The sequence below is a fragment of the Ranitomeya imitator genome, chromosome 10, assembly GCF_032444005.1.
Source record: "Ranitomeya imitator isolate aRanImi1 chromosome 10, aRanImi1.pri, whole genome shotgun sequence".
Taxonomy (NCBI): domain Eukaryota; kingdom Metazoa; phylum Chordata; class Amphibia; order Anura; family Dendrobatidae; genus Ranitomeya; species Ranitomeya imitator.
This window is the reverse complement of record NC_091291.1, coordinates 108,896,628-108,920,709: the sequence shown is the minus strand read 5'-3', so window position 1 is coordinate 108,920,709 and position 24,082 is coordinate 108,896,628. Positions and strand designations below refer to the sequence as shown.

General features: G+C 50.9%; 1 protein-coding gene across 2 annotated transcripts in view; it reads right to left on the bottom strand.

Moving 5' to 3' along the window:
• The window catches only part of VPS13D (vacuolar protein sorting 13 homolog D), a 292,394-nt gene that overhangs the window by 249,647 nt on the left and 18,665 nt on the right, over window positions 1–24,082 (bottom strand). For both annotated transcript variants that reach the window (XM_069741463.1, XM_069741464.1), the window contains exons 7-8: window positions 17,991–18,095; window positions 17,710–17,880 (exon numbers count right to left, since the gene is read on the bottom strand). In XM_069741463.1, the coding sequence (XP_069597564.1) occupies window positions 17,710–17,880; window positions 17,991–18,095 (276 nt within the window). The remainder of the gene's footprint in view (window positions 1–17,709; window positions 17,881–17,990; window positions 18,096–24,082) is intronic.

Below are 24,082 nucleotides of genomic sequence, written 5' to 3'. Positions count from 1 at the left end.
GAAGAACGTGACAGCCGCCATAACCCGTGCGAACACTCTGGGTGCGATAGCAAGGCCGAAGGACAAGGTCGTGATTTGAAAATGCTGTTCGCGAAAGGGAAAGCGAAGGAATTTTTGAACAGGGGAAAACATAGGAATGTGAAGGTAAGCATCCCGAATGTCGGTGGATGCCAGAAGCTCCACCTTTTTCCATTGAAGTAATGGCTGGGCGGAGGAACTCCATCCGAAGAAGGGGGACCGTGTCAAGCTTGGTAGAAGTTTGAGGTTTAGTGTCGTTCTTACTTTTTGGTTCCCATTTTGGAACCAAGATCCCTTAGATCTAGACCGTCCTGGACAATTGATCCACTGCTGGTTGAGTCTATAGGAAATCAAAATAGTTAAGGTCTCTGACCAAGAGACCATTGCTCTAGCAACACATGCGGCGGCTAAGGAAGTGTAGAGCGCTGAACTGGAGGCCGCAAGACGGAACGAACTAGATTTGCTATCTGACAGTCCATTTTATTTCTAATTGATGACCCATTGGGTAGGGATACTGGTAGGTATACCACAGGAGATTCTACCCGGTTAATATGCCAAGTGGCAGAATGTGCAGCTGCATGCAGGTTAGGAAAAACCGTCTCTTACTATCGCCGCTTTTTTTTGATAGTGCGGAGATAAAATGATGAACCCTCGATCCACCATCCTCAACAGGGAAGTGGAGAGGGATCGTCCACCTTCTTGCATCATCTGCTAAATAGTGGAGATACAGAGGGTGTGTTTGGACGCCAAAAAGGGAGCCTCTGTACATCCACCGAGGTAAGGTCCCTGGGTTGACAGGGCTGGTTGTCTGGCATTAGGCCTGGCTGTAGAAGAGGATACATGGAGGCGACACTCCATGTGCTCGTCTATCGATGGTGTGGGGAGATCGGTGCCCTTTAAAAGGACCCGTCGCCCTTAAGAATCAGACCAAGCATGGCATCTCACGTCTTAGGTGGGTATACGTGGAGTGGACACCCCCGCGTGTTTGTATATTGGCTGAAAAACAGGATTTTTGGTTGCTTACCGTAAAATCTGTTTCTCGGAGCCTTCATTGGGGGACACAGAAACCATGGGTGTATGCTGCTGCCACTAGGAGGCTGACACTATGCAAATAAAAAAGTTAGCTCCTCCTCTGCAGTGTACACCCTACCGACAGGAAGTAGGATATTCAGTTAGTGAGAAAGCAGTAGGAGAAGCAACGTGTAAAAGAGAAAGAATAATAATAACATAATAAACTTTATCCACATAGCGCCAACAAATTCCACGGCGCTCCATAGATTAACAGTTTCAAGCACTCCAAGAGTATTCAAAGAACTCAAACGTATACAGTAAACAGAGCTGTTCAACTTGGGAGGGTGCTGTGTCCCCCAATGAAGGCTCCGAGAAACAGATTTTACGGTAAGCAACCAAAAATCCTGTTTTCTCCATCACCTTTCATTGGGGGACACAGAAACCATGGGACGTCCCAAAGCAGTCCCTGGGGTGGGAAAAACAGACTTCCATCAAGTACGAGGACTCACCACTGCCGCCTGCAGGATCCTTCTGCCCAGGCTGGAGCCCAGCGTAGTCCGGCGAAACGTGTGGATGGAAGACCAGGTTGCCGCTTTGCAAAGCCGTCGGCGAAAGCCCCTGTGACGTACCGCACTGGAAGCGCCGACTGCCCGGGTAGAGTGAGCCTTTATCTCAGGAGGGGGCACTCTGTTCTTGACCCGGTAAGCTTCCAAAATTGCCGTTCTGATCGAGCGAGCAATAGTCACCTTGGAAGCCGGCAGGTCTCTACGCACGCCATCAGGGATGACGAAAAGAGAATCCATCTTTCGGAAAGCGGCCGTGCTAGCCAGGGAGATCCTCACTGCCCTGACGGGGTCCAGCCTGTACAACGATCGCTCCAGAGGATGAGTCGGAGCTGGACAAAAGGAAGGTAGAACGATGTCCTCGTTGAGGTGGAAAGATGAAAACCACCTTGTGAAAGGAAGGAAGGCGGAGGCCTGGGACCACCTTGTCCTGGTGGAAAAACAAGAAAGGAGGTCGGCAAGAAATGGCCGCCAACTCAAAAACGCGGCGGATCGAAGAGATGGACTTGAGAAAAGCCACCTTCCGAGATAGAACTGACAGGGAAAAACTCCCTCAGAGGCTCAAAAGAGGGGAACCCCTAAGAACAACCAGCACAACCTTTAAATCCCATGAATCCACAGAGGCCCTGTACAGAGGGACAGTGTGGGCTACTCCTTGAAGGAAGGTCTTAACCTGTGGCTGAGAAGATAACGTCTTCTTAAAGGGAAGAAAAGCGCAGGAACCTGGCCCTTTATGGAACTGAGAGCGAAGCCCGAATCCAGTCCTGCCTGAAGGAAAACCAAATGGAAGGCAGGGAAAGGACATAGGTGAAAAGCGGTTGGACTCGCATCAACGAAAGCAAGCCTTCCAGGTACGATAGTAGATCCTGGAAGAAGACGAAGGCTTCCTAGCCTGGATTATAGCGTGACCCATCCGGGCCGAAAGACCGGACGCTCTTAGAACTGTGGAGTCCACAGCCACGCCGTTAAACTGAGCGACCGATAATTCGGGTGGCAGATCGGGCCCTGAGACAGCAGATCGGGTCTGTTTGGAAGGCACCAAGGGTGTCCGCGAGAAGATTGATGATGTCCGCAAACCAAGACCTCCTGGGCCAATCCGGGACGATCAGAATGACCGACACCCATCCCGCCTTGATCTTTTCGACAGCTTGGAAAGCAAGGGAAAGGGGTGGGAACCGATAGGGGAGCGCGAACTGCAACCAAGGAATGGCCAGAGTGTCAACACCACTGAGAGAGGATCGCGGGACCTTGGGCTGACCCAAGGGACCTTCCTATTCAATCGGGACGCCATGAGGTCCACATCTGGAGTCCCCCAGTCGAAGAGCAATCTGATAGGAAACCTCCTGAAGTACCAGTCCCCTGCCACAAGGCCCTCGCGGCCGAGGAAGTCGGCGGCCTAAATGTCCACGCTGGGGACATACACTGCGGGGCTCACCAGGACCGTTGCCTCTGTCCAAAGGAGGATCCTGGAATCTCGGCCGAGGCCAGAGACCGCCGAGTCCACCCCTGGTGGTAGACATATGCCACTGCTGTGTCATTGTCTGTCTAGGCTGCTGAGAATCCTTACCCAGTGAAGGAAAGACAGAAAGATGATCCGGAACTCGAGGACATTGATCGGCAAGGAGGACTCCTGCACCGACCAACAACCCTGAAAAGAACAGGTGACAAAGCCCCGCGCCTCCGCCGAGCGGGCTGATGTCAGTCGTCACCACCTGCCAGGGAACTGAAAGGAAGGATATGCTGTGAAGGATCTACTCTGGGATAAGAGAAGTGACCTCGGCCACCAGTCGAGGAACCGTTTGACCCGGGAGAAAGCCGGGTCGGACGATGCAGGGAGAAGACAGACCTGTCCCCCTGTGATAGAATAGCCTGCTGAAGAAGACTTGACTGAAACGGGCGAAGGGAAAATTGCAACCAACCTCCTTAGGACCTTTAAGGCCCATCGAAAAGGAGGGGAGCCGAAAACCCTGGAGCAAGCAAACTTCCTGACAAAGGGGGGATATCCTGTCTTCGGGAAGGAAGACTCTGGTCCGACAAGTGTCGAAGAACATGCCCGGAGATACGAGGTGCTGAACAAGACGGAACTTCTTCCTGTTGACGAGCCACCTGCAACGGCTAGAGTGTCGGGAAGATGGATAGACTTTCGGGAGCCTGAAACCGAAATTCCTGAGCCTCCATGGAAGCGATTACTGAACGAGGGAATATCATCCTGAAGTGTCTCCAACGAAACCTCCTGTTCAGCAAATTGAGATCCGGACTGGGACGAACCTTGTCGTCCTCTGATTCGAAGAGAAGCCTGTGAACCGTTGAACCGTTCCTGTTCTGGGACGGGAACGATTACCCCGGATCTAAGGAGGGAAACAATGGCTGTAAAGAAACCCGGGACTAGAGCGGGGTCTCTTGGAGGTTGGGATTCGAAGAAAACGATCCCAGGGCCGTGAAATTAAAATTTTGTATCTAGAGGATACAAGTGCCCTGGCCCATGCGTCCTCTACTGAGGAGACCCCGACGTCTCTGAGGAACAGGAGAAACGGGCTAGAGTCTAGTCGTGGGTCATGCCTAGGTGGAACTTCCAGTCCTGGACCTGGAGAATCCACCTTAGGAGTAGCGGGAACGCCAGGAAGGGGTGAGTCGAAGAATACCTTCTTTTCTTAACGTGCTTGTGGCCTCTGTTGCGAAAAGGAATCTGATGCCGCGAAACGACGCAAAAAAGGCCGAAAAGGACCGAAGTTGCCGCCTAAGAGAACTGGTGCCGCCAGTGGCGTCCTTAATAATTTGGTCCAGCTTGGAACCGAAAAGACGTGATCCTTGAAAAAGCCAGGCTTATAAGGCACTTCTTTGATGACTCTTGAGCCAAACAGAACGACGGCTGGCAACAACATTACCGGGTGTCTGAGCGGCAGAAGACGCGACGTCCAGAGAACAAATAATTCCCCGGCATGAGTAATCTGGGTGGTAACTTCCGCCAGCCAGTCTGGTGGAGCTCCGGCTTGAATGCCCCAACGGAGTTGTTTTAGCCCCTTCGGATACAGACTTCGAAACCCAAGTGCAAGCGGGCATAGGGATGATGCGGCAGGTTCGAGAGCCGAATTCACAAAGGATTCCATGATCCTATCGATGGAACCTGTCAGTCGCCCCACCGGACAGCGTGAGGACTGTGTTGGTGGCAAGTCTAGCAGCCGGCGGATCCACAGGGGGAGAGGTCGTTCTCCATCGCCTCTCATTCCGGTTGGCGATGAGATCCGGAGGAAAGAGATATGAGACTCCAAGACGCTTTCCTCCTTGAGAACGTCTGGTCGAATTCGCTCTTTCTCTGGCCAGAAGCTCCTCGATTCAGGATGAGGAGCGAATCCCTTGGGAGGTAGTTTAGACCGTCTAAACGAAACCGCCTGATCTGCGGGTTTCGTAGAGGAATCTTTGTTGCCACAGGTCAGATTGGACGCTCCAATGAGGCTTTGAACCATATCCCTCATGTTAAGATATGGTTCGACTCCGGCCCCAAATTATCCTCCGAAGGCACATCAGAGAAAGCCTCGCCTGACTCCGGGGGGAGGATAAGGGGGAACTCGACCACAGAGAAGGACCGTGGAGCGAGATGGACCGAGAAGAGAACTCAGACTGGCGTTCCCGTCTGAATCTTTCGCGGCCTGTATTGGAAGACTCGGACAGAGCTTCCTGTGACCCGCTGGCTACTACGGAAGGCTGCAGGGGCAACCGATCGAGCACGGACACAAGGGTCTGGGACACCCCTGTGAGATCCGCTACTGATAGAGACAGAGGGGAGGCCCAGCCTGGGGTGGGGACTTCGCTGTGAGGCGGAGCAGCGGGAACAAAATGTGGGTTGCTGCAGGCCTGCCTGAAGGGAGCTTGTGGTTACAAGGCGAACCCTGAAAGTGTTTCACTAAGACACAGGAAAAGGTAGGAGGCCGGGAGCGACCTCCCTTAAAATTAGACCGAACGGGCCCCTGAGGGAAATGTCAGAAGATTAGGGGTTTGAGTCAAACTGCGGTGCAGAGGTACTCACGGCAGGCGCTGCGGTGTCCAGATGGAAGGCTGCACGGCTTGGAAGATGCTCCTCAGGAACGATAGCCCCTAGGAGAACAGGTAGACACATCTGGGGCACTCTTGTCCGGAACTTACTGCAGGCCTGAAGAACAGCAGTGGAACAGAAAGATGGAGCTGCTGCCCTGCAGCCTCTGGTGTAATCCGCGCAGATGATGTGCTGTGCCCCCAGGAGAAAATGCGGGCACGTTGGAATCTCCTGCCCTGTGCTCAGCAGCGACGTGGAGGAAGGGGCGGAGACAGCCCAGATGGCGCCGGTGGGCAGAGATTGCAGGGCACAGTTTGTCGGGCGGGAGAAAGCCCGCCCGAAGAAAACGGAAGTGGGAAGTGAAGGAGCGCGGTACCAGAAGTAGGCCCCAGCGGGAGCCGGGACCTAAATTAGAGGCCGGTGCCGCTGGAAAAGAGACCGCGGTCGCGGAACAGTGCACCCCAGAGCAGCGCGGCAGCCTGCCAGGACCGCAGGGATAGTCGGGACGCGGCGCCGAAGTAGGCCACGGCTGAAGCCGGGACCTAAAGTAGAGGCCGGCGCCGCTGGAAAAGAAACCGCGGCCCCGGAACAGTGTGCCGCAGAGCAGCGCGGCAGCCTGCCAGGGCAGCAGGGAGAACGGGACGCGGCGCCGAAGTAGGCCCCGGCAGAAGGCGGGACCTAAATTAGAGGCCGGCGCCGCCGGAAAGGGGATCGCGGCGCCGAAGCCCGCAGGGCGGCCGCAGGGGGGAGCGGTGCCGGCGTCGCCAGAAAGGTGGCATTGCGGCCGCTGCGCAGTGCGGCCGCAGGGAGGGCACTGCGGCCCGTGATGAAGGGGATAGCCCGTAGTGCAGAGCCACTGCTCGTCTTGGTGCCCCTAGGATCCCTTTTAAAATAAAATCAGCGCCGCCATAGAAGATTGCAGCGTATTTAGGGACAACTACTCCCCCACACCGTGAGAGAGTAAGGGGGAGATCTGGAAATTTAGGGGAAATACTCACCTAAACATCCCACGCAGTTACTAACCTGAAGGTATCAGACGTCCACGGAGCTGTGATGGACGTCCTCGTCTCCTCCAACCGACAGGCTCTGGTGGGCGAGTGGGTGGGGGACGAAGCCAGGACCGGACTTCTGAGCACGCTGGTGTGCTAGGATCTTGGTCCTGGAGAGGGATCTATGAGGATACGGGGTGGCAGTACACGCCGTACTCATAGTCCGCATAGTGGGACTACAGGTGTGACTGCTCACCCTGTATCCCTCCGGAAAAATCTGAAAAGAAACGACGCACATTGAGGTAGATAAGGGTCTAATGAAAGACCCGTGTCCACCTCCTACTGACACTAAGCTAAACTGAATATCCTACTTCCTGTCGGTGGGGTGTACACTGCAGAGGAGGAGCTAACTTTTTTATTTGCATAGTGTCAGCCTCCTAGTGGCAGCAGCATACACCCATGGTTTCTGTGTCCCCCAATGAAAGGCGATAGAGAAAAAGGATACCACGCTTGCAGAGGTTTCTGTCCAGTGGATCACTTATCTGGACGCTACCTGTCCGGGTGAAATGCTCTGCGAGGAAGTTTAGTTTCCTCATGAGGGACGCTGCGTGATCTAGAGTAGAACCGAAGTCCTCATCAATTTACAGAGATTGGTTGATGATATAAATAGGCAAATCCATCCTTTTCTGAAGTTCTGGTGAGTCCAGAACCAAGGCAATATCCGATCCATATTCAGAGACTTGTTCTCAGCAAATCATTGGTGAGGGATCAGGAAATGACGTTTAGATGACAAACTCATGTTCAGTGGCCAGTGTCAGGCAGCTGCTACAAAGGCAAATAAAATAATGGGATGCATTAAAAGAGGCAAAGATGCTCATGAGGAGAACATAATTTTACCTCTATACAAGTCACTGGTTCGACCACACTTAGAATACGGTGTACAATTCTGGTCTCCGGTATAAGAAAGACATAGCTGAACTAGAAAAGGTGCAGAGAAGAGCGACCAAGGTTATTAGAGGACTGGGGGGTCTGCAATACCAAGATAGATTATTACACTTGGGGCTATTTAGTTTGTAAAAACGAAGGCTAAGGGGTGATCTTATTTTAATGTATAAATATATGAGGGGACAGTACAAAGACCTTTCTGATGATCTTTTTAATCATAGACCTGAGACAGGGACAAGGGGGCATCCTCTACATCTGGAGGAAAGAAGGTTTAGGCATAATAACAGACGCGGATTCTTTACTGTAAGAGCAGTGAGACTATGGAACTCTCTGCCGTATGATGTTGTAATGGGTGATTGATTACTTAAATTTAAGAGGGGACTGGATACCTTTCTGGAAAAGTATAATGTTACAGGGTATATACACTAGATTCCTTGATTGGGCGTTGATCCAGGGAACTAGTCTGATTGCCGTATGTGGAGTCGGGAAGGAATTTTTTTCCCCAAAGTGGAGCGTACCATTTGCCAAATGGTTTTTTTGCCTTCCTCTGGATCAACATGTTAGGGCATGTTAGGTTAGGCTATGGGTTGAACTAGATGGACTTAAAGTCTTCCTTCAACCTTAATAACCATGTTAATATGTTTCTAGAAGCCTGTACATTTCTAGAAAACTTGCGGCTCCTGCTAGCCGACGGCTCGCATGACGGAAAGGGACATCTATATTGGTCCTGTGAGCACTCCGAGCCACAGAGGGTTCACAAAGGGATTCAATCTCTTATCAGAGAATCTATGGGTTGCGGCAGTGACGAAGCCCACTCAGGGAACTAGGTACTCTGGGATAAGCTGGGATCGGCGGCGGAGACTCCTGAGCTCATTTAGGGTGACCGGCTTCGGACTGGTCATGTGCCTTTAAGACAAGAGAATATTGGTCATGTGCCCTTAAGACCAGGGAATACTGGTCATGTGCCTTTAAGACCAGGAATACTGGTCCTGTGCCTTTAACCCCTTCCCGACCTGTGACACAGCGTAGGCGTCATGAAAGTCGGTGCCAATCCGACCTGTGACGCATATGCTGTGTCACAGAAAGATCGCGTCCCTGCAGATCGGGTGAAAGGGTTAACTCCCATTTCACCCGATCTGCAGGGACAGGGGGAGTGGTAGTTTAGCCCAGGGGGGGTGGCTTCACCCCCTCGTGGCTACGATCGCTCTGATTGGCTGTTGAAAGTGAAACTGCCAATCAGAGCGATTTGTAATATTTCACCCATTATAACGGGTGAAATATTACAATCCAGCCATGGCCGATGCTGAAATATCATCGGCCATGGCTGGAAATACTAGTGTGCCCCCACCCCACCCCACCGATCGCCCCCCCAGCCCCCCGATCTGGCCGGTACACTGCTCCGGCTCCCCTCCATCCAGTGCTCCGCTCCCCCCCGTGCTCTTGTCCGCTCCCCCCGTGCTCCAATCACCCCCCCCATGCTCCAATCACCCCCCCTGCATTCAGATCCACCCCCCCGTGCTCCGTTCCACCCCCCCCCATGCTCCGTTCCAGCCCCCCCGTGCTCAGTTCCACGCCCCCCCGTGCTCCGTTCCACGCCTGCCGCGCTCCGATTCCCCCCCCCGTGCTCCGATCCCCCCCCCCCCCCGTGGTCGCCCCCCACCCCATCATACTTACCGATCCAGCCGGGGTCCCGTCCGTCTTCTCCCTGGGCGCCGCCATCTTCCAAAATTCGTTCCAAAGTGCATTTTGATCACTGAGATAGATTATATCTCAGTGATCAAAATAAAAAAAATAATACATGACCCCCCCCCCCTTTGTCACCCCCATAGGTAGGGACAATAAAAAAATAAAGAAATTTTTTTTTTTTCACTAATGTTAGAATAGGGTTAGGGTTAGGGGTAGGGGTAGGGTTAGGGCTAGGGTTAGGGGTAGGGTTAGGGGTAGGGCTAGGGTTAGGGCTAGGGTTAGGGCTAGGGTTAGGGCTAGGGTTAGGGCTAGGGGTAGGGTTAGGGGTAGGGTTAGGGGTAGGGCTAGGGTTAGGGCTAGGGTTAGGGCTAGGGTTAGGGCTAGGGTTAGGGCTAGGGTTAGGGGTAGGGTTAGGGCTAGGGTTAGGGTTTCGGTATGTGCACACGTATTCTGGTCCTCTGCGGATTTTTCCGCTGCGGAGTTGATAAATCCGCAGTGCTAAACCGCTGTGGATTTATGGCGGATTTACCGCGTTTTTTTCTGCGCATTTCACTGCAGTTTTACAATTGCGATTTTCTATTTGAGCAGTTGTAAAACCGCTGCGGAATCCGCACAAAGAAGTGACATGCTGCGGAATGTAAACCGCTGCGTTTCCGTGCAGTTTTTCCGCAGCATGTGTACAGCGATTTTTGTTTCCCGTAGGTTTACATTGAACTGTAAACTCATGGGAAACTGCTGCGGATCTGCAGCGTTTTCCGCAGCGTGTGCACATACCTTTAGAATTAGGCTATGTTCACACGGTGCGGATTTGGCTGCGGATTGGCAGCAGTGTTCCATCAGGTTTACAGTACCATGTAAACATATGAAAAACCAAATCCGCTGTGCCCATGGTGCAGAAAATACCGCGCGGAAACGCTGCGTTGTATTTTCCGCAGCATGTCAATTCTTTGTGCGGATTCCGCAGCTTTTTACACCTGTTCCTCAATAGGAATCCGCAGGTGAAATCCGCACAAAAAACACTGGAAATCCGCGGAAAATCCGCAGGTAAAACGCAGTGCCTTTTACCCGCGGATTTTTCAAAAATGGTGCGGAAATATCTCACACGAATCCGCAACGTGGGCACATAGCCTTAGGGTTAGGGTTGGAATTAGGGTTGTGGTTAGGGTTGTGATTAGGGTTATGGCTACAGTTGGGATTAGGGTTAGGGGTGTGGGGGGGTTAGGGTTAGGGCTGTGATTAGGGTTACGGCTACAGTTGGAATTAGGGTTGTGGTTAGGGTTAGGGGGGTGTTGGGGTTAGGGTTGTGGTTAGGGGTGTGTTGGGGTTAGGGTTGTGATTAGGGTTATGGCTACAGTTGGGATTAGGGTTAGGGGTGTGTTGGGGTTAGTGTTGGAGGTAGAATTGAGGGGTTTCCACTGTTTAGGCACATCAGGGGTCTCCAAACGCAACATGGCGCCACCATTGATTCCAGCCAATCTCGTATTCAAAAAGTCAAATGGTGCTCCCTCACTTCCGAGCCCTGAAGTGTGCCCAAACAGTGGTTTACCCCCACATATGGGGTATCAGTGTACTCAGGATAAACTGCGCAACAATTACTGGGGTCCAATTTCTCCTGTTACCCTTGTGAATCTAAAAAAATGCTTGCTAAAACATCATTTTTGAGGAAAGAAAAATGATTTTTTATTTTCACGGCTCTGCGTTGTAAACGTCTGTGAAGCACTTGGGGGTTCAAAGTGCTCACCACATATCTAGATAAGTTCCTTGGGGGGTCTAGTTTCTAAAATGGGGTCACTTGTGGGGGGTTTCTACTGTTTAGGCACACCAGGGGCTCTGCAAACGCAATGTGACGCCCGCAGACCATTCCATCAAAGTCTGCATTTCAAAAGTCACCACTTCCCTTCTGAGCCCCGACGTGTGCCCAAACAGTGGTTTACCCCCACACATGGGGTATCAGCGTACTCAGGAGAAACTGGACAACAACTTTTGGGGTCCAATTTCTCCTGTAACCCTTGGGAAAATAAAAAATTCTGGGCTAAATAATTATTTTTGAGGAAAGAAAACGTATTTATTATTTTCACGGCTCTGCATTATAAACTTCTATGAAGCACTTGGGGGTTCAAAGTGCTCACCACACATCTAGATAAGTTCCTTTCGGGGTCTAGTTTCCAAAATGGGGTCACTTGTGGGGGGTTTCTACTGTTAAGCCACATCAGGGGCTCTGCAAACGCAACGTGACGCCCACAGAGCATTCCATCAAAGTCTGCATTTCAAAATGTCACTACTTCAATTCCGAGCCCCGGCATGTGCCCAAACAGTGGTTTAACCCCACATATGGGGTATCAGCGTACTCAGGACAAACTGGACAACAATATTTGGGGTCCAATTTCTCCTATTATTCTTGGCAAAATAGGAAATTCCAGGCTAAAAAATCATTTTTGAGGAAAGAAAAATTATTTTTTATTTTCATGGCTCTGCGTTATAAACTTCTGTGAAGCACCTGGGGGTTTAAAGTGCTCAATATGCATCTAGATAAGTTCCTTGGGGGGTCTAGTTTCCAAAATGGGGTCACTTGTGGGGGAGCTCCAATGCATAGGCACACAGGGGCTCTCCAAACGCGACATGGTGTCCGCTAACAATTGGAGCTAATTTTCCATTCAAAAAGTCAAATGGCGCGCCTTCCCTTCCGAGCCCTGCCGTGTGCCCAAACAGTGGTTTACCCCCACATATGAGGTATCGGCGTACTCGGGAGAAATTGCCCAACAAATTTTATGATCCATTTTATCCTACTGCCCATGTGAAAATGAAAAAATTGAGGTGAAAAGAATTTTTTTGTGAAAAAAAAGTACTTTTTCATTTTTACAGATCAATTTGTGAAGCACCTGAGGGTTTAAAGTGCTCACTAGGCATCTAAATAAGTTCCTTGGGGGGGTCTAGTTTCCAAAATGGGGTCACTTGTGGGGGAGCGCCAATGTTTAGGCACACAGGAGCTCTCCAAACGTGACATGGTGTCCGCTAAAGAGTGGAGCCAATTTTTGATTCAAAAAGTCAAATGGCGCTCCTTCCCTTCCAAGCCCTGCCGTGCGCCCAAACAGTGGTTTACCCCCACATATGAGGTATCAGCGTACTCAGGACAAATTGCACAACAACTTTTGTGGTTCAGTTTCTCCTTTTACCATTGGGAAAATAAAAAAAATTGTTGCTAAAAGATAATTTTTGTGACTAAAAAGTTAAATGTTCATTTTTTCCTTCCATGTTGCTTCTGCTGCTGTGAAGCACCTGAAGGGTTAATAAACTTCTTGAATGTGGTTTTGAGTACCTTGAGGGGTGCAGTTTTTAGAATGGTGTCACTTTTGGGTATTTTCAGCCATATAGACCCCTCAAACTGACTTCAAATGTGAGGTGGTCCCTAAAAAAAATGGTTTTGTAAATTTCGTTGTAAAAATGACAAATTGCTGGTCAAATTTTAACCCTTATAACTTCCTAACAAAAAAAAATTTTGTTTCCAAAATTGTGCTGATGTAAAGTAAACATGTGGGAAATGTTATTTATTAACTATTTTGTGTCACATATCTCTCTGGTTTAACAGAATAAAAATTCAAAATGTGAAAATTGCGAAATTTTCAAAATTTTCACCAAATTTCCGTTTTTATCACAAATAAACGCAGAATTTATTGACCTAAATTTACCACTAACATGAAGCCCAATATGTCACGAAAAAACAATCTCAGAACCGCTAGGATCCGTTGAAGCGTTCCTGAGTTATTACCTCATAAAGGGACACTGGTCAGAATTGCAAAAAACGGCAAGGTCTTTAAGGTCAAAATAGGCTGGGTCATGAAGGGGTTAAGACCAGGGAATACGGGTCATGTGCTTTTAAGACCTGGGAATACTGGTCATGTACCTTTAAGACTAGGAATACTGGTCCTGTGCCTTTAAGACCAGGGAATACTGGTCATGTGCCTTTATGCAGTACTTTCTTACTCGGTTGCAGAGTCGTTGTGCCCCTTCAACGCAAAACCATAGCCCCTGTGTGTGCCGGCAGGGTGGACCAAGATGGCCACCGGGAGTTGCAGAGGTTGTAAAGTCTCGCAGAGAGCGAGAGGCGCCAATTTGGGGGGCAGAGCCAGATGCTATGTGGGCGGAGCCTCGTGACTTCCATGAATAGGCCCAAGCCGGGGCCTAAATTTCTGCAGCCGGCGTGAGCAATACAAGCGTTGTCGAGGGAAGCGATCGCTCCCGTGCCAGGGAAGAAGCGCCAGAAAAGGTGGGCGGAGCTGCCTTGGCACGCCTTAGTGCGGGCGCGGCTTCCGGGATGCGACCTACACATCGGCCGAAGCCGGGGCTAAATTTTTGTAGCCGGACGGAGCGTTACCTCAGGGAGGTGGGCCACAGGGAAGTGGCTGAGGCTGCCTGTCAGCATGTGGATATCCTGCTGCAGAGGCCACTGCTGACTGGATCCACTCACCATCGGTGCGCGTCCCGGCATGGAGCCACCGCGATGGCTGGGTTTCAGCGCCAAGGAAAGCGCGCGCACTCTACTGTTCTGCTGCAGGTGCAGGGACAGAGGGATAAACCTCAATCCATCATCCGTTTGTTAGGCCTTCTTGTGCCATTCGCTTTCACAGTGGTGGGACAGTGGGGGCTGCTCGGTGCCATAGAGAGGGGCCTCTGTACATCCACGGAGCTCAGCCCCCGGGTGGACAGGGCCAGTTGTCCGGCATTAGGCCTGGCTCCAGGAGAGGATACATGGAGGCGACACTCCATGTGGTCGCCTGCTGCTGGTGTGGGGAGATCGGGACTCGAAGGAACTGTCGCCCCTGAAGTGCGCTCAGGCATGGCGTCCCACGTCGCAGGCAGGGTATGGAGAGGCGACACTCCGCGTTCTCGCCTGTTGATGGTTCGGGGGAGATCAGAACCTCGAGGCTATGTGCACACGTTCAGGATTTTTTTTGCGTTTTTTCGCTATAAAAACATGATAAAAACACATAAAAAACGCATACATATGCATCCTATCATTTAGAATGCATTCCGCAATTTTTGAGCACATGATGCGTTTTTTCCGCGAAAAAAAAAGCATTGCCGTAAAAAAAGCAGCATGTTCATTAATTTTGCGGATTTTTCACGTTTTTTCACGCTATTTAGTGCATTGGGAAAGCTCTGGAAAAAAAAACGCAAAAAATCCGCAAAAAAAGAAAAAAACACAAAAAACGTGTAAAAATGCTAAAAAAAACGCATGCGGATTTCTGGCAGAAATGTCCGGTTTTTGTCAGGAATCTTTCTGCAAGAAATCCTGAAAGGATCCGTTGCCCCCTTCACTCCTTTAATTAAAAAATAAAAATTTACAGAAAAGTAAAAAATAAAATAAAAATGTTGGGGTCTGAACCTGACCCGTGTGCCTCCTACAGACACTAAGCAAGAACTGGTTAGCTGAGAGCCAACAGGAGGGTGTATACTGCAGGGGAGGAGAGAACTTTCTTTGTATCACTAAAGGTACCTTCACACTGAGCAACTTCACAACGAGAACGACAACGATCCGTGACGTTGCAGCGTCCTGGATAGCGATCTCGTTGTGTTTGACACGCAGCAGCGATCTGGATCCCGCTGTGCCATCGTTGGTCGGAGCTGAAAGTCCGGAACTTTATTTGGTCGTCAGGTCGGCGTAATTCGTCATGTTTGACAGCAAAAGCAACGATGCCAGCAATGTTTTTACATGGAGCGAACAACCAGCGAGAACGATAAGTACGTCACTGGATCGCTCCTGCATCGCTCTGCTGTTGCCGGTGTCTGACGTCTCTACAGCGACCTAAACAGCGACGCTGCAGCGATCGGCTCGTTGTCTATATCGCTGCAGCGTCGCTGAGTGTGACGGTACCTTTAGTGTCAGCCTCCTAGTGACAGCAGCATACACCCACTGTGTCCCCCAATGAGGCGAAGGAGAAAAATTCTATCCTCTAACCTGTGGTAACAATCTCCCTCACCCAGGCGTCATCGACTATGGAGAGCCACGGGTCCTTGTAAAGAGACGGACAGACACCCTGAGAAGATTCCCAGGAGAGGGTGCCCATCATGCCGAGGAGAATCTATTGGATCGGGCGCCGGAGGATTTTGCAGAGTGATTTTTAGAGCACCATGCCGGGGCTGATTTGAAGGACAGCTTCCTGATGTCTTGCAGGGCAGGAGACCGGTCTAGCTGAGAGGACGTCCCAGAGGAGAAATTCCGAAAGGGACTAAACTGAAGAGAAAGTCTCCTGGTAAAGGGATGAGACAGACAGCGGCCTACGCCTCCTAGGTGCAGCGGCATACATCCCCGAGAGACGACAGCATACACCCCCTAGAGACAGCAGCATACACCCCCTAGAGACAGCAGCATACACCCCCTAGAGACAGCAGCATACACCCCCTAGAGACAGCAGCATACACCCCCTAGAGACAGCAGCATACACCCCCTAGAGACAGCAGCATACACCCCCTAGAGACAGCAGCATACACCCCCTAGAGACAGCAGCATACACCCCCTAGAGACAGCAGCATACACCCCCTAGAGACAGCAGCATACACCCCCTAGAGACAGCAGCATACACCCCCTAGAGACAGCAGCATACACCCCCTAGAGACAGCAGCATACACCCCCTAGAGACAGCAGCATACACCCCCTAGAGACAGCAGCATACACCCCCTAGAGACAGCAGCATACACCCCCTAGAGACAGCAGCATACACCCCCTAGAGACAGCAGCATACACCCCCTAGAGACAGCAGCATACACCCCCTAGAGACAGCAGCATACACCCCCTAGAGACAGCAGCATACACCCCCTAGAGACAGCAGCATACACCCCCTAGAGACAGCAGCATACACCCCCTAGAGACAGCAGCATACACCCCCTAGAGACAGCAGCATACACCCCCTAGAGACAGCAGCATACACCCCCTAGAGACAGCAGCATACACCCCCTAGAGACAGCAGCATACACCCCCTAGAGACAGCAGCATACACCCCCTAGAGACAGCAGCATACACCCCCTAGAGACAGCAGCATACACCCCCTAGAGACAGCAGCATACACCCCCTAGAGACAGCAGCATACACCCCCTAGAGACAGCAGCATACACCCCCTAGAGACAGCAGCATACACCCCCTAGAGACAGCAGCATACACCCCCTAGAGACAGCAGCATACACCCCCTAGAGACAGCAGCATACACCCCCTAGAGACAGCAGCATACACACCCTAGAGACAGCAGCATACACACCCTAGAGACAGCAGCATACACACCCTAGAGACAGCAGCATACACCCCCTAGAGACAGCAGCATACACCCCCTAGAGACAGCAGCATACACACCCTAGAGACAGCAGCATACACACCCTAGAGACAGCAGCATACACACCCTAGAGACAGCAGCATACACACCCTAGAGACAGCAGCATACACACCCTAGAGACAGCAGCATACACACCCTAGAGACAGCAGCATACACACCCTAGAGACAGCAGCATACACACCCTAGAGACAGCAGCATACACACCCTAGAGACAGCAGCATACACACCCTAGAGACAGCAGCATACACACCCTAGAGACAGCAGCATACACACCCTAGAGACAGCAGCATACACACCCTAGAGACAGCAGCATACACACCCTAGAGACAGCAGCATACACCCACTAGAGACAGCAGCATACACACCCTAGAGACAGCAGCATACACACCCTAGAGACAGCAGCATACACACCCTAGAGACAGCAGCATACACACCCTAGAGACAGCAGCATACACACCCTAGAGACAGCAGCATACACACCCTAGAGACAGCAGCATACACACCCTAGAGACAGCAGCATACACACCCTAGAGACAGCAGCATACACACCCTAGAGACAGCAGCATACACACCCTAGAGACAGCAGCATACACACCCTAGAGACAGCAGCATACACACCCTAGAGACAGCAGCATACACACCCTAGAGACAGCAGTATACACACCCTATAGCCATAAAGAAATGTAAGACAAGTCTTCCAAAGTGCAGAACAACTATTAGATTTCTATATACAATTGAGACATTGCACAACCTGCTGATTCCGGCATGATTGGGAACCGATCTAATGGGTATGTGGGAATCTTTGAACATGATTGATCCTTTGTTCACCAACGCAGATGTCTGGCAGCAGAGGCAGTGGCTTATTTCCCTTCTCCCATTGAAAATACATACATGCATAGCAGAACCAAACCTGATTGGGTGAGGTCATCAGGTTGATAAGTGTTCCAATAATCGCTTTTATAATGGTTGTTTTGTCTAAAGGCATCAGTTAATAATATAATCAAGACAGGAGCAAAAAAACCTGCTCACCTTTGCTCAATGCATATCGTTTCCCAAGAACTTGAGCATATATTCGAGAGAAGAGACCTTTTGCAAATGCCCTTTTAAAATCAGTGGTGACGTGGGACTATATCACACATGCTTACCTGTGAAAGAGTCAGAGGTATGGTCTTCAAACGTATGTCACACTCTATCCGTGGCTGCTGCCGTGACCGCAGCGGCTCTTTGGAGCAGTTTCTTTTCAGGAGTGCTGAGGTGCACACGGGCTCCAGGATATACTGGTGCTCACGACTCTCCATGCTTTTGTCCATTGCGTCCTGAGAGTCAAATAGAGACATTTCACTATCGTGTTTCAATATGTTCTACATGTTCTTGGTGTAACTATAATAAAATATCATTATGTAATTATTGATTGCGTTCTGTATACCTGAAGCTCCCCAGGAGGAAGGTCACCAAGTAAAGTGCTGTGAACATCCCAGTATATGCTAAAATCCTTAATTTCCAGTTGTTTATTTCGCTTAAATCTCTCCACCTGCAAATGGGTTAATAAGAGATCTGTGAATTGTGACCATTATAACAACATAAAAACACTGAAAACGAGTGCGTAAAATCAAGTTTAGGGCTATGCAACACGGCAAAAGAGGGATTTTTGGTACTCACCGTAAAATCTCTTTCTTGGAGCCTTCATTGGGAGACACAGGTAACCATGGGGTGTATGCTGCTGTCGCTAGGAGGCTGACACCATGCAAAAAAAGAAAAATAGCTCCTCCTTCGCAGGATAGACCCACCGACAGGCACCAAGTACCTCAGTTAGTGTTAAAGCAGTAGGAGAAGCAACCAAAAACTGAACATATGCACCAACAACGAATGGCACACAAGCCCAATGATGGCACAAACAATTAGGGAGGGTGCTGTGTCCCCCAATGAAGGCTCCAAGAAAGATTTTACGGTGAGTACCAAAAATCCCTCTTTATCGCTTCATTGGGGGCACAGGTAACCATGGGACATCCCAAAGCAGTCCCTAGGGTGGGGAACAGGAAAGATGCAAAGAGAAAGACAGACTCAGGTCGGCCGTTGCATAACCAGCGCCTGTTGCACCTTCCTTCCCAGGCCTGCAACAGACGAGGTATCACTATAAACCCTGCAAAAAAGACCAGGTCACAGCCTTACAATCTGGAAAACCAAGGCCTGGTAACAAACAGTCCAGGAGGCCCCAAAGCCGAGCGAAGTGAGCCTTCATCCCCGAAAGAGGCTGATCGTCCTGAACGCGGTATGCCTCCATTATTGCTGAACGAATTTAACGGCAATAGTGAACGGAGAAGCTGGGAGTCCGTTATGGCAACCTTCAGAGATGACGAACAGGGCATCAGATTGACGAAAGGGATCAGTCCTTGAAAAGTAGACTCGGATAGCTCTGACGGGATCCATCTTGTGGAGGGACTTCTCCAGGGGGATGGACCAGAGAGAGACACCCAGAGAGAAGGACAATGTCTTCATTAATGTGAAAAGAAAAGACCACTTTAGAGAGGAAGAAAGGAACAGGCCTGAGAACTACCTTGTCCTGATGTAGAATCAGGAACGAGGAACGGCAGGACAATGCCGCTCACTCGGGAACTCTCCTGATGGACGTAATAAGACAACTTTCCATAACAGGAGAGAAACCGTGATGTCTTGAATGGGCTCAGCAGGAGAACGCCAAAGACAAGGTTAAAATCAAATGGATCTATCAGAAGACGATAAGGAGGTGCGAGGTGGGCGACTCCTTGAAGAAAGGTCTTTACCTGGGAACGAGAAGCCAGATTTTGTTGGAAAAGAAATGACAGAACGATAGACCAGAGTCAAGACCCACTTGTAGAAGACCAAGAATGGAAGGAAGAGAACAGGACATAAGGGTCAAACCCTTGTCATCACTCCCACCAGAAGAAAGCCTTTTAGCATCTGTAGTAGATTAAAAAGGATGCTGGTTTTCTGGCCCTAAACATGGTCCGAGTGACCTGATGGAAAAAAACAGCCTCCCTCAGGACTACGGCCTAAACGGCCATGCTGTTAAACTCAGACTGTGAACTCTGGTGGAAGAGGGGGCTTTGAGAGAGAGGATCTGGACAGCCTGGAAGCTTCCAGGGGGCGTCCATGAGTATGTTCACCAGGCACTTCTTGGCCAGTTGAGCTATCAGGATTACAGGGATCCTTTCTGCCTTAAACCCTTTCACGACTCTCGGGTCAAAGGAAGAGGCGAAAAAAATAAGGCAGTTGGAATTGTGACCACAATATTACTCGAGCCTCGTAACAGATGGCTAGCGGATCCGGGACATGGCAATGAACCAAGAAACCTTGTGGTTCATCCGAGACGCCATGAGGACGACATCCGGGGAGCCCCTTTTCTGCATATCTGGGTGAAAATGGTGGGACTGAGCGACCAGTCGCCCGAAGAGAGGACCTGATGGCTCAGAAAATCAGCTGCCCGATTTTCTACCCCCAGAATGTGCTGGCATTGTCCGACTGTATATGGACCGGTTGGCTCGAAAGGAGGGTATGCCAGTGGCGAAGAGCAAAGGAAATTGCCCTGATCCCCGGGAGATTGATGGGAACGAGCGGCCTCTTGGACATTCCAGCGGCACTGCGCTGTGTGACGAAGAAAAAACAGCTCCCCAACTGAGGAGACTGGCCTGCCATCGGAGAGGAAGGAAGAACTTTTTTCATAAGCCTGATGCCGATAGCATCACAAGGTGAGGGACTGCCTCACCAAGAGAGGTAGAAGCACGGGACCGTCCGGGAATACGGACCCCTTGTTTGAAGATGACCGGAAGGCCAGCAGAAGAGGACGGGTATGGAAATGGGCAAAAGAATAGGCTTCCACGGTGGCAATCCTTTTCCTTAGAACTCTCCTGCAAGACCGAAGGGGGAGAGAAGGTGGTCACTTTAAAGTACGGATCCCCTGGAAGAGGGATGAAAACCTCGTCTTTGGAAGGAAGACACGGCTGTGGTCGTGTCGAACCTTAAACCTAGGAACACCAGGTGCTGGGCAAGGGTGAGGGAGAACCTCTCTCTGTTGATAATCCAGCCGAGATGGACCATAGCGTCCAGAGAAAACTGAAGACTCTGGTCGCAGCCTCGGCGGGACGGTTCCTTGATCAGAAGATCGTCCAAGTAGGGAAATATGATAATCCCCTTGGAATGAAGGATGTCCATGACCGCTGTCATGACGTGAATAGTCTGGGAGCAGAGGCCAGGTCGAAAAGGGAGGGCCGTGAACTGATAAAGATCCTCCTGAATCACAAACCATAGGGACTTCTGATGATGAACACAAACAAGAAAGTGAAGAAATTATCCCGGATCCATGGAAGTGATTACCGAACGTAGGGACTCGGTCCTGAAAGGCAGATCCAAACGTGACATTTCAATCGCTTGAGGTCAAAAAACGGAAGGGGCAGCCCGTCTTTCTTCGGGACTATGAAAAGAATAGAGTAGAACCCCGAAAAAAAACGTTGATTCCTGGGGACGGGTAAGATTACTCCTGTGCATGGTAGGGAAAAAGCTAGCCTGAAGAACCCCTGGGGCCTGCGACGTATGTCTTGGCGTGCGAGACAGAAGGAAACGTCTTGCTGGAGGAGAAGAAAAGTCGATTTTGTAGCCAGAATTCACTGTTTGTCTCGAGATTGAGGCAACCTTTTTCTATTAAAAGAACTTTAGACTTGGACAGGGGAAGCGAGGTGCTTTTCCCGTCGGGACATCCAAAATTATTTGATCCAGCTTAGATCCAAAAGGTCTGGGGCCTTGGAAGGCAAAACCAGAGACCCGAGAATGTGGCGTATAGCAGCCATGTTGCTGGTAGCCGTGGCGGAACAACCAGCCACATCAAAAGGAAGTGGTCACGAGACATACTTTGCTTTGTACCCGATTTGTCCCTGGTAAGGTCGGGGTCAGGTGCATGCGAATCACCGTGAGAGGCGTTCGTAGCACTGGTGGCAAAAGACTGAGGAGGGGGCATGGGGAGGAGCCCGCTTCTTTGCTTTGTACCCGATTTGACCCTCGTTAAGGTCGCGGTCAGGTGCGTGTGAATCACCGTAAGAGGTGTTCGGAGCACTGGTGGCAGAAGACAAATGTGGAAGTCGCTCCAGGACCTGGACCACGGACTGTGAAACTTTTGTCAGGTCTGAGACCGAATGCGACAGGGCAACAACCCACTCCGGAGGGAGGTGAGTGCTCCCATCCCCGGCAGGTCTGAATGCCATTTCTCTTTAACAGATGGCACAGGCGTTGTGGATTATAGGGACAGGAATGGGCCTCCCTGAGATGGGGCAAGCGTAAGGGACTAGGGCTACTGCTGCGGAGAGCTAAGCCCTTGTGAAGAGAGAAAATAACCAGTCTGGGCTGGTCCTACCTGATAAAAGAGACGGCCCTGTGACTGCTCAGGCTGCAGAGTCCCCCAGATCCAGTGCAGGTTAGTGATGGACGCCTGCTGTGCCCTTTGGAGCCGGAAGTCGATGGTGACAGACACTGCACGAATCTTCACACGCATTGCAGAGAGAGAGACACTATGCAGGGGGTAAGTCTCGGGTGACCGGGAGAGAGGGATAGAGAGAAACACACTCTCTCATTATGCCAAAGAAACATGCTCATCGAAGGAGGGGGGGGGGGGGGGGGGCTAAGCGTGCGGCATGCCCTGATTGGCCGAGAGCCCAGTAAGGGGGCGTGGCTAAGTGGAAGGCGACCGCTGAGTGGCCGTGGCCTGGAGAAGGCCCAAAACCGGGGCTAAATCAACAGAGGACATGGCATTATGCGAAGGCTCGGCACCCGCAGAGGCAGAACCGGAACAAAGACATTAACAAAAGTCCTAGTCCGGGCATGGGAATTGGTCACATCTCACGGCGTAAGGGAGTAGGGGCCCCTTCTATTGGTTATGCCGCCGGAGTAGTGCACCGGGCAGGGAGAGGAGATCCCGTGATGGGGAGAAAGCGCGCGAAAAATACGCGCGCTTAGTGCGGGGCGTGGCTCTGGCCAGGACAGAAGGAGGGGGATGAAGAAAAAATGGCCGCCGTCGTTCAGTGACGCCATATTCTGTGCGGCGTCCTGACGCGGGTAAAGTGTGAGGCAGAGAAAGAGAAGGTTCCAGGCAGCGATATACCCGCGAAGGGAACATGCCATGTGAAAACAAAAAGGCGCGGAAGCCCCAGACCCGGTGTAGGGACGGAGCCCATAAGTGCGACATACTGCTGGTACCTTGAGATGAGGATAGTCCAGGGACCCTCGTGGAGAGGGTCGCTGCAGACGAAAATCCTTCTTCCCACACCGTCTCCGAATAATGTAGAAGACGGCATGAACCCTTTCAGAAAATGGGGGACGTCACCGCTGGAAACCACCGTCTTCCTCTCAGCCCTCTCCGAGGAGAGGGGTGAGGAGGGAAATGGCAAGGACCGGCCACCAGAATCAGCCCTGGAGCACCCATGAAGGTGACAGAGGATAGTGCCCTGCCTGCGGGCCTGAGAGTTGGATGTGGGTGACACCACACTGCTCGCTCTGTCGCCTAATATGGGAAGGCAGGGGGAGAAATTACACCCTGTCTCCCTGAAGCTGTATCTGAAAGACAAAGGGAAAATGTTCATAAAACATAACAATACCTATAAGGAAAAAAGGATTAGCTGCGGATCTGGGAACAGATCCAGGTCTGCCTCCTACGGACACTAAGCACAAACTGGGGTACTTGGTGCCCGTCGGTGGGTGTATACTGCAGAGGAGGAGCTATTTTCCTTTTTGTGCAAAGTGTCAGCCTCCTAGCGACAGCAGCATACACCCATGGTTACCTGTGTCCCCCAAAAGAAATAATCTGTCCTTGATTGACTACAATAAATCGGAAAATTGACTAATTCGACAGCCATACCAGCCACTTCTCCCATACACAGGAGCACTTCCCAACCGGCGATCGTTTAATAGTCTGTTTACACAGAGCAAAGTAAATGATGTGCACTGAATGATCAATAATAGATCCCTCAGTGCACTTCAGCTGCCATTGTTCTCGGCAGCACATGTCTTGTTCACACAGAATCATGTGCTGCTGAGAATGATCTTTTGCACTGTACAAAAGATCGTGTGATCGGCGGACTGTTTACACTGCAAGATTATCGTGAAACTAAAGGTACCGTCACACATAACGATATCGTTAACGATATCGTTGCTTTTTGTGACGTAGCAACGATATCGTTAAGGAAATCGTTATGTGTGACAGCGACCAACGATCAGGCCCCTGCTGGGAGATCGTTGGTCGCTGAGGAAAGTCCAGAACTTTGTTTCGTCGCTGGACTTCCCGCTGACATCGCAGGATCGGCGTGTGTGACACCGATCCAGCGATGTCTTCACTGGTAACCAGGGTAAACATCGGGTTACTAAGCGCAGGGCCGCGCTTAGTAACCCGATGTTTACCCTGGTTACCAGCGTAAACGTTAAAAAAACAAACACTACATACTTACTTTCAGCTGTCTGTCCCCGACGCTGTGCTTCTCTGCACTCCTCCTGCATCCTGTG